The sequence below is a fragment of the Bactrocera tryoni genome, chromosome 5, assembly GCF_016617805.1.
Source record: "Bactrocera tryoni isolate S06 chromosome 5, CSIRO_BtryS06_freeze2, whole genome shotgun sequence".
Taxonomy (NCBI): Eukaryota; Metazoa; Arthropoda; class Insecta; order Diptera; family Tephritidae; genus Bactrocera; species Bactrocera tryoni.
The window spans coordinates 63,228,014-63,239,142 of record NC_052503.1 but is presented as its reverse complement, the minus strand read 5'-3'; the positions used below and the strand labels follow the sequence as shown (position 1 = coordinate 63,239,142).

Sequence of the window (11,129 nt, the reverse complement as noted above, 5' to 3'; positions counted from 1 at the left end):
TTTTTCGTTTATAGGATATTTTAATATTTAATTTAATTTTATTTAAATTTTTCTTATTTTTTATAACTTTAATTTTTCGCATACTTTGTTCATATTTTTTACTTCAAGTAAATAAAATAATATTTTTTTTTGTGTTGAATTTGTTTTTAATTTAGCTGGATTTGATTTATTACTTTTTTTAGTTTATTAGATTTCATTTTATTTTTATTTTAATGTTTACATACTTTAACATATTATTTAATTTCATTTTACTATATTTTATTTTATTTTGTTGGATATTTTATACATATGTATATGGGGTAGTCGAGAGAGTCTTTTCGTATTTTGTCAATAGATGTCGTTGCAGTTGTATATCTCCAATGCTACCAATCACATTGTGTCATACCATAAAATGATGAAAAGGTGAGATAAAATTCGGGGAATTTGAAAAAAACTTACAGCTGTTCAAAAATGACTGGAAATAATGAAGAAATTCGCTACATATTGAAATTTTTATATAAAAAAGGGAAGAATGCCACGCAAGCCACTAATGAAATTTGTGAAGTTCACAGAGACGATGCTGTATCAGTTCGTGTAGCACAACGAGTTTCGCTCGCTACCGGAAAAATGGCAAAACGTGGTCGACCAAAATGGTACGTATTATTTATTTAATAGTATAAATATAAAAACAATACAAGTAGAAGTTTGATTAGAAATATGAAAAGACTTTTTCAACTACCCAATATTTTATATTATTTGATTTTATTATATTGTATTTTTTATGTATAGGATATTTTAACATTTAATTCAATTTAAATTTTCCTTATTTTATTTAACTTTATTTTGTCTCATCATTTTATTTAATAACTTAATTACTTTTTTAAAATTATTTTTTATATATTTTATTTCATATTTTTTATTAATTTAACGTTTTTATGCCATTTAATTTTTTATTACATATTTTTACTATAGTTAAAATGTATTTTATGTTTTATTTACTACACACTCGTTTCACTTTTTAATTTTATTATTATTTTATATATAATATTATTTTTTAAATTTTTATTTAATTTTATTTACAGTATTTTTTATAATTTAGATCGGAAGAGCACATTTTTTTTTTATTTGTGCTCTTCCGATCTATATTTTTGTTTAATTTCATATAATTTATTATATATTTTTCATTTTAATCTCTTTAATTAATTTAATTTTTTATTCCATTATTTTTTGTAAGTCTGTAATTTTTACTTCATTTAAATTTTATTTTATTTTATTGTTTCAGTTTACCGTGTTTTTATGTTAAAAGAATTTATTTTTATTTCGCTTCATATTATTATTTATTATTTTTTCCCCCTTACTTAATTATGATTTATTTTATTTCAAATTATTTTTTATTTGTTTATATTTAAATAAAAAATTTTGAACTAAAAACAAACACAAGATTTATGTTTAAAATGCTTATATGTTTTTTTATTTATGTATGTATGTATATGTATGTATGTAATGAGTACTTTTCCGATACAAATAATTCAGCCAAGTCAGCATTCTTCTCTTTATTCCCTTGCTTACGAAACTAATAAAAACATTTTGAGTTTTTTTGTTGTATAAAATAAAAAAGTAATTCTTAAAAACATCAAATTTAATAGACCTCACTAAGTAGCTGAATCATTACAATAAAATAGTACATATGTATGTATATCTGTAATAATTTCAAGTTATCACTGTACTTTGTTGCAAGTTGCCTTGTCTAATAGTTTATTTTTTTACATTTTATTTTTAGTTCTAGAGGCTAAGCAGTTTGTTTTCATCAGTAAATATATATTTCGCTCTCCTATTACTCACAGTGCACCAGATTTCCAAGCTGCCTCTAAAATCGCTCTTTATATACCAACACTTGCGCAACATAGCCACATTTTTAACAAGTCATAATCAGTTCGAACCCTCCTTTCCTTATCACTTCGCTACGCTACCTTTCTCTTTACGTTACGTTACGTTATTATTTTACAATGCTAAGTATTTACAGTGAGAAATATTTCAGAAATTGTGCCGGTGGCACTGGCTGTGCCACAACCAATTGCCCGCCACCCGCCGCATCCTCCAAGCGTTGCTTATAGTCAGGCATTTCATCGGCTATACACGGATGACCCTCCGATGGCCAGAATAAACACGAACATATACGACATAGTTTCAACACTTCGGCAAACTGATAGTCATCATTGACACCGTAAGTGCGTCGCAACTGATGATAGATCTTTTTCCAGTCCTTTACCTCGTTCATTAGTTTTATGTTATTAAGATCGAGTATTAAATTGATTTGTGGCTGTTTGAAGTGAAAGCGACAGAGTTCGCGCCATATGCGTTGCTCCGAGACCAATGTGGCCATGGTAGGCCAAGCGTTGGCGGAGGCCTAATTCAAATAACGAGAGAGAGTTTCAAAATTATTTCGAATGACTAAGTGATTAAAATTGTCTTAAAGTTGCATACTCACTTCGAGATCTTTGTGATCCGCTATGCGCAAGATAATCTCACGTATGCACTCCTCAGGTAGGTCGTGCAGCTTTGGACGTATTTCAGGACCGGGCTGGAGAGAATAGAAAACAAATTTTAACTGACTGTTCTCTTATGAAGAGAAATAATTTTATAGACTTTATAGAAATTTTAACAAATACAACATCCAGTCAACTTAAGGTGTAAATAAACGATTCTTTTACATATGGCTCAAGCAGCTCACGACTTCCGGTCTTTGACCAAGTATCCTCAGGGTAGCCTAAGAACATCCGTTTGAAGGCGAGCTAAAGTGAGAAGGCGAAACATCCCCTCCACAGGGTTGTGCGCTGGGTTTGGGACCCGCCACGTAAAAAAACCAATCAAGAAACGTAAACATACTCGGATGAGAGCCCCCCTTTTGATGACAACCATGGCAAATGAAATAAGGACTACGATTTGAGGGCATGCACCTGGAATGGCCGGAAAGGTGCCGCTGCCCAGCTGGTTTATGTCCTCGTTAGAATGAAGGCTGACATCACCGCCGTCCAAGAAATACGATGGACGGGACAAGGACTAAGGCGATTAGGTCCATTTTACATTTACTACAGTGGCCATATAAAGGCACGAAAATTTGGTGTGGGATTCGTGGTGGGAGAAAGACTCCGTCTCCGAGTACTTTCATTTACACCGGTGGATGAACGTGCAGCCACAATCCGCATCAAAGCGAAGTTCTTCAAAATATCGCTGATTTGTGCCCACTCCCCGACGGAAGAGAAGGACGATGTGACCAAAGATGCGTTCTATGAGCGCTTGGAGCGCACCTATGAGAGCTGCCCCCGCCACGATATCAAAATCGTGCTTGGCGACTTTAACACCAGGGTGGGCAAAGAAGGTATCTTTGGCACTACGGTCGGTAAATTCAGCCTCCACGATAAAACATCGAAATATGGTTATCTGTAGCATTAGATTCCAACATAAGAAAATTCATGAAGCCACCTGGCTGTCTCCGGTTCGAAAAACCACCAACCAGATCGATCATGTTGTGATAGACGGAAGACACGTCTCCAGTGTTTTAGATGTGCGTGCGGACCACTACCTTGTTGCAGCCCAGATTCGCACCCGCCTCTGTGCAGCAAAAAACACACGTCAACAAACACAAGCAAGGTTCGACGTTCGACGAAGGCACTCGTCAACAAGTCGGTATAAGGGAACTGTGGACGGCATTTCAAACTCCTTACGTACAGCTGCTACCAAAACCATTGGTTTTCGGAAAACAGGCTGCCTACCTCGCAACGTTACGATCGAGCACAACACGTGCGGGTTGGGAATAGATACCGAGAGTTGAAGAGGGAAGCGTGACGCATTTGCAGACAAACAAAGAAAGAGGCCGAAATGCGTGCGTATGAAGAGCTTGACAAGCTGGTCGAGAGGAGTAATGGAGGGAACTCTACTCCAGCCTGCTGAATGGCAGTGAAAGTACAACGCCAGGAGAAGCCGAACCCGATTCCCTAATCGATGACGATGGAGCAGACGTTCCATTGCCGGACCATGAAGAAGTTCGAGTAGCAATTACCTGCCTGAAGAACAACAAAGCAGCGGGGGCCGATGGATTGCCGGCCGAGCTATTCAAACATGGCGGCGAAGAACTGATAAGGAGCATGCATTAACTTCTTTGTAGAATATGGTTGGAACAAAGTATGCCCGGCAATTGAAATTTAAGTGTGCTCTGCTCAATTCACAAAAAGGAAGACCCCACAAACTGCGCCAACTACCGTAGGATAAGTCTCCTCAACATTGCACATAAGGTTCTATCGAGCGTATTGTTTGACAGATTAAAGCCCACCCTCAATAAACTGATTGAACCTTATCAGTGTGGCTTTAAGCCTGGAAAATCAACAAATGACCAGATATTCACCATGCGCCATATCTTGGAAAAGACCCGTGAAAATAGTATCGAAACACACCACCTCTTCGTCGATTTCAAATCTCGAAAAGTTGCTGCCTTTATGCTGCTATGTCTGAGTTTGGTATTCCCGCAAAACTAATACGACTGGGTAAACTGACGTTGAGCAATACCAAAAGCTGTATCTATGTGGTTTGTGTAAACGATATACACGTTAGGGACTTTCCGTATGAATGCTTTTGAATATTTTTTCTTACGTACTTCCCACAGTTCAATGCAGTTCTATTAGAAAATTACTATTTTCAATAAAAAAAACAACAAAGTGTTAAAGATTAAAACCAATCATTGCCATGGGTAACTGGCTAATGAATCCACTTAAAAATATAGAACAGCAATTTCCTGCATAACTGCCGCTAAACTGAGTTTGCACTTCTCCACTCATAGCGAAAAAACGGGAAAAACAAACACGAAGGAGCAATAAAAAATGCACTGGATGCAAATTGATATGCCATTTTCCGCTTAACAACTGTAATTATATTATAGTATATGTATATATGTATGTATATGTTCATATATACATACATATGTAAGTTAGTATATGCAAGCACTCACCTCTTTGATTTCGAGTTGACTAGCGACATTTTGTATGCGTTTTATAGTCTCGATATGCTCCTGCCACAGATTGGTGCTGCCTAGCGGTTTCCCCCAGCACTTCTGGCTCTCCTGAAACACAATCTCTTGCAGTTGTATGACCAAACCCCGCAGCACATTCAAATGCTGTTGGCTGTCATTGACTGATAAGTCAAGTGTTACAAAAAGAAACGTCGCATAAATGGTTAATTTATTGTTGTACGTAGGTGACGCGGACCAATTACCGGTTTTTTACGGATTAAAACATAGTTGATGTCCATTACAAATATAATGTAAAGAAAACGAGAAAAATACTTTATGAATATGTGTTATTTCAATAAATGTCATTAAATTAACGGCACTAAAAGACCTGCCAACTAGTTGGCAACAATGGTATCATTAAATGTTGAAGTTGCAACAATTTAATTGGCAAACGGAAATATGCACTTTTCAACTACAATTGCTGCCACTACATTTTGCTTGTAATTTAACTCACCATGTGTGGCCACATCTTCAACAATTTGCATCAGCACCCGCTGCGCGCTGCCCGACAAGTTGACGATACCCTTGTGAGAGACCAACAATCGCAGCAGCGCACAAATATAGTGGAAGCGTTTGTGATTACGTAATGAAGTGCGAAAGTCTAGACGTCGCACAACTTCGCCAAGTCCATTGAAGCCGGCGATTTCGCGTGTACAACGTACCGTAATGTGGCAGTGTGGCGGCACGATAACCTCATCCGTATCATCGTCAAAGCTATCGTCCGAATTGGATGACAGTCTGGAAAAAAGTGTGATAAAATTGAAATTAAAAAGCTTCCGGGTTTCACAGAAGTATATAAAATATATTTCTTCAAAAGTTGCATTATTCATGTTTTCTAAGTAATTGTTACAATCGACCCTAACATGTGCAGGATGGGCTAGATACTGAGAGTTGCAGAGGGAAGTTAGACGCAGTCTGCTGAAAGGCAGTGAAAGTATAACACCAGGAGGTGGTGAACACGATTCCCCAATCGATGACGTTGGAACAGACGTTCCATTGCCCAATCATTAAGAAGTTCGAATAGCAATTACTACCCGACTGAAGAACAACAAAGCGGCGGGGGCCGATGGATTGCCGGCCGAGCTATTCAAACACGGCGGCGAAGAACTGATAAAGAGAATGCATTAGCTTCTTTGTTGAATACGGTCGGACGAAAGCATACCCAACGATTGGAATTTGAGTTTGCTCTGACCAATCGACAAAAAGGGAGACCACAACTGCGCCAACTTCCGTGGGATTAGCTTCTCCAAGATCGTATGTAAGTTTCTATCGAGCGTACTGTGTGAAAGATTAAAACCCACGTGAGCAAACTGATTAGCCTCTATAAGTGCGGCTGCAGGCCTGGAAAATCAACAACTGACTAGATATTCACCATGCGACAAATCTTGGAAAAGACCCGTGAAAAGAGGCTGCTATTGACAGCATGAAAAGGAGCCCCCGGCATGTCGGACCTTGGTATCCCCTCAAAATTAATACGGCTGTGTAAACTGACGTTGAGTAACAGCAAAAGCTTTGTCAGCATCCGAGCCGTTCGATACCAAACGAGATTTCAGTCATGGCGACTCCCTATGGTGCGACCTCTTCAATCTACTGCTGGAGAAAATAATTCGAGCTGCAGATCTGAATAGAGAAGGTACAATCTTCTACAAGAGTGTACAACTGCTGGCGTACGCTAATGACAACGATATCATTGGTCATAACAACTGCACCATTAGTTTTGCTTGCTCCAGGTTGGACAAAGGAGCCAATCGCGCTCCTACGTCACTGTTGTCAGTCATAACTTTGACATTGTATGTATATAATTTCATCTATCTTGGAAACAGTATTTAACACCAACCTCGATATCCAACGCAGTATAACTCTTCTAACAGGTGCTACTTCGGAATGAGTAGATAATTGAGAAGTAAAGTACTCTCTCTACGAACAAAAACTAAATTCTACAAGTCTTCCCAATATGGTGCAGGGGCAGATGACAACATCTGATGAGTCGGCGTTACGACATTGGCAACGGCAAATACCGCAGAAGGGTGGAACAATGAGCTGTACGAGATATATGTACGACGACATTGACATATGTACTTAGTTCAGCGAATTAAGAAACAGCGACCGCGCTGGCTAGGTCATGTGGTCCAAATGGATGAAAAAACGCTTTAACCTCGTAAGCGGTGTCTACGTCAATAAAGAAAAAGAAGATATTGGGAAGCACCAAGTATGAACTTTTCGATGAAAACTAAGAATGCGCTATTGATATTTAAGCTCCTCACCTTTCCTTTTATTTTCTTTTGAGGGATTCTATTTTATTTTCAAGGAGAATTAAATTTACCAAAAGAATAAATGAAGAAAAAAATGTAATGAAACGCGAAACAAATTTTTACCCGGGTTAGAATATACAACCTAGACTTCCTATGTGAAAGTACAAAGCTCTCTTTTCAAATTCAAACCACTCTCGATGATAAATGCAGTTTTAACTTCATTTCAGAAAGTTCAACTTGACCTTCCTGATGGCAAAATTAGAAACTATGAGAACTCCGTTTAATTATAACATATATTGAACTTGGCGAGTAGTGAATCGAACAATCAATTGGCGCAAAATAAATTAAGCTATAATCAATAAGGTATTCGGATTCCTTCAGCCATATAACTCCGTTTTTGGTTTCGAATTTCTCAACCTGACAGCAGAAACTAAACTTTATGCGAGGATTAGTGGCAAATCGAAGAAGACTATAGACATTTTTCGTTGAATTACACAATATACCTATAACTTTCGCTTATTTTCTTACCCGATATTTTTCTTTATGGATAGAAAAAACTTTACTTTTCATTTATTTACCACAAGTCGGTATCATGACGAAAGAATTTATAAGTTATTAATTGCGAGCTTTTTACAAAGCTTTGTCAGAATACAAGTCTCCATAAGCTGAATTTGTCTGCTATAAAAATGTATCATTCTGATTTTCTCCAGCACAACATGGCGTTCGAGAACCCCTTTTTGGTTTGGAACCTACGATCTCTAATAAGTAGGCTCTTTTGCTAGCCACTTTCTGTTTGGGAGTAAATATTTAAATGACTCAGTCATCTGATTTATATATATACGTAGATATTTGCCCTTGCCCAGCTAGCTCTAGACTCATATGGCACATTCGTACTTCTTTGTAGAACTGTTTATATCAATACATTTATTTATAGCTACACTTAAATATACAGTTAGCGCTGCAATGAGTGTTGCAGTGTATGCAACGCACCATATCCTCATCCGATCGACAGACTGAAGACTACTAGCTCCAATTCAGATGCATTTCGAAAGCACAAACACATTGAACTAAAAATAAAATGAAGTAATTATAAAAAACTAAGACTTATGGGAAATGAGAAGGTAAATGCACGCTTGTTGCCACTTCGGTTGAATGATTTATGTGCAACATTTGTTCCATTGCAATGTGTTGCTACTCACCGGGCAGCGTTGACAGATACTCGCACTCGTAGTGTGGCAGTAAGACATCGTCAGTATTGCATATAGAGCGAGTCTGTGTATTTTTGTTTAGATTATCAGCAATTTATTGGTGAGAGTATGTGTGGAATGTAAGGGTTTTCCAACGGGTTGTGAGAGATGAATTAGTACCAAAATGCGTATATGGTATACCAAATGCACACGCTTGTTAAAACAAAAAAAGAAAGTGTACTATTTTTGTATTCCAAAGTTTCCAGATGACCTCCTTTTAAAATATATTTCGAATATTTTACTAAATTTTGCATATTTTAATAGTCTGTGATGTTCCGGCTGCAAATTACACAGTGTAGCATAGTGAGAACTACATATATATTTATTGGTGAAGTATTAAAACTTCAAATGACTGAAAATTTTATGAGAAACAAAAGAATGAACTCGGTACATTTCGCAGCTGCGATATTAATTTTTAAAAATATAGTAATACAGTAAATAATAGGTTAGGTTAGAAGGCTGATCTAAAGAGATCGCACGTGGACTGCTATATGTAGTCATTTGTGAAGCTGAAATTAGCAACACGCTTAGTAGCCAATACAAATTTTCACAGGCTTTTAATTTCCACTCCAGTTTAGTGGGATGCCTGAAGATATGCGCTCACAAGTGATTAAGGCCTGACCTACCAAATGCGGGACAGTCAAGAAGGGAGTGTTGAGTTGTTTCCATCTCATCTTCTCTCATACAGCTTCTGCAGATGGCGTCTGGTAAAATTCCCAACCTCACAGCATGGACACCAATACAGCAATGGCCTGTTAAAAGCCCCACAGCTAGTGAGAGTCTAGACTTACTGAGGCCAAATAGATCACTAGATCTCTTGCGATCGTGGGCTCTTCTTGGCCCACCGATGGCCAAGCTTCCGTGAAGCCCAGCTATCTAGTAGTAGAACACAAGAGAATATGGTAGCACCGACCCGCTTCCATTCTACCGATAATGGTTCTAGGCTGGTTTTCCTTGCTCGCTCACCAGCTTTGCAATTTCCTACGATTTCGGTATGGCCCGGCATCTATACCATGCTATCGATAGCGCTCCTCGACCAACAGTGAACGCCACCAAAGTTCGGTATGACGACTCCATGATCCAATGATGCGATATAAAGTCAAAGTGTGTGAGGATATCCGAGTGTTCAGATACGTGTTCTTTTAAGAGCCCATATCCTCTGGGTATGATAGCAACTTTCGCAACCATACACCTTCCGACGATGTCTACGGGCATTATGGGTAGGATAACGTTAAGTGTCATGGTTTGAGGGGACCTTAATGCACCACACATGCTGATGAGAGTCGCCCGTTGAACACATTTCAGTTTCTTTGCAAGTGTTGGCTTTTCTAGAGCCTTTTGACTGTGGTATAACCAGAGGACCACTTTCGGTAAAGGACCCCACCTTTGGGAATAGCTCCTCTACAGCAGTATAAGGTACTCGATGCCTGTTTTGCTCTCTCTTTGATATTCGGCTTCCATGAAAGCTTCATATCCCGAATGAGCGCTAGATATTTCACTGTATAAGCCGCAGGCGAATGTCTCTAATTAGCGGCATCGGTGCCACCGGGATCTTTTATTTTCTAGTAAATAAAACAATCTCAGTTTTACTTGGGTAGGGGGGTATTCTGCTCTAGAATTTTGAAAAATTTTTAAAAATTAAAATTAGTTTAAGAGCTACAGTTGCTTTAGCGACGCAGTACCTACTTTTTTCCGCACGGTACCGGCATTATCTCAAGTTCTATACAATCGATTTAGTTGAAATTTTGTGTGAACCTTCTTTATATAATCCTTTATCGTTTCTACCAGCATCGTGTCAAAATTTTTGTTTTTAATATTTTAAAAAAATTCAGGAATTTCAAAAAAAAGCGTAAAAAATGATTTTTATTTTCAGGCAGTCGCCATTTTTCAAAAAAAAATTTTTTCGTGTTGCCTGAGGTAGGGACTACATATAACAGCATCCTTACTGATTAAGAATTTCTTTTGATTTTTTTTTCAGACCACCAGGAGAGGCAGGATCAATGTCACCAGGATGCGCCATTCTTTTTTTACATCTGTCTCTCCCCCCCCCCTCGAATTATTTTAATTTTTAATATTTTTTTGTAAATTTTTTTCTGTATTCTTAAGATATCAATAAAACCACCATAAAAAAATTAATAGTAAAAATATTTTTTGGTTTTTTTTTTTAATTTCAAAAAAACTGCCCAAAATTTGATTTCTAGACTAGAATAACCCCTTAATGGCGAGGCCATTTCCGACTGCCCAATACGCCATATTTTACAGTTTTTCTTCTATAAAGACGAAAACTCAAGCTAGCATGCTGATAGTGTGAATAGTCGTTATGGGCCTGATTATGCAGAAGGCAAGATTAAATTTGGTTTTGTCAGTTCCGTAAAAATAATGAAAATCGTCGAAAATGACGGCAATGTAAATACTACTTTGTCATTCACACATGCAAAACAAAGCAAAAAAAAACAGTTTGAAACCAAAAAAAAACTCGATGTAAAGGTGTCACACGAGTGACTCACCAGAAACTACGGAAGCTTGGTTAGAAGGTTCTTATGCATCCACCTATAGTCTGATCCTGTCTAAGCCCAATGATTTTGCTGG

The 11,129-nt window shown here is 37.5% G+C and overlaps 1 protein-coding gene across 3 annotated transcripts in view; it reads right to left on the bottom strand.

Annotated features, from left to right (window-relative positions):
* Nucleotides 1-1,421: 1,421 nt before the first annotated feature.
* Nucleotides 1,422-11,129, bottom strand: part of LOC120777967 (F-box only protein 32) — a 56,577-nt gene continuing 46,869 nt past the window's right edge. For all 3 annotated transcript variants that reach the window (XM_040109587.1, XM_040109589.1, XM_040109586.1), the window contains exons 3-6: nucleotides 5,496-5,779; nucleotides 4,982-5,163; nucleotides 2,468-2,560; nucleotides 1,422-2,386 (exon numbers count right to left, since the gene is read on the bottom strand). In XM_040109587.1, coding sequence (XP_039965521.1) covers nucleotides 1,997-2,386; nucleotides 2,468-2,560; nucleotides 4,982-5,163; nucleotides 5,496-5,779 — 949 coding nt within the window. In that variant the 3' untranslated portion in view covers nucleotides 1,422-1,996. The remainder of the gene's footprint in view (nucleotides 2,387-2,467; nucleotides 2,561-4,981; nucleotides 5,164-5,495; nucleotides 5,780-11,129) is intronic.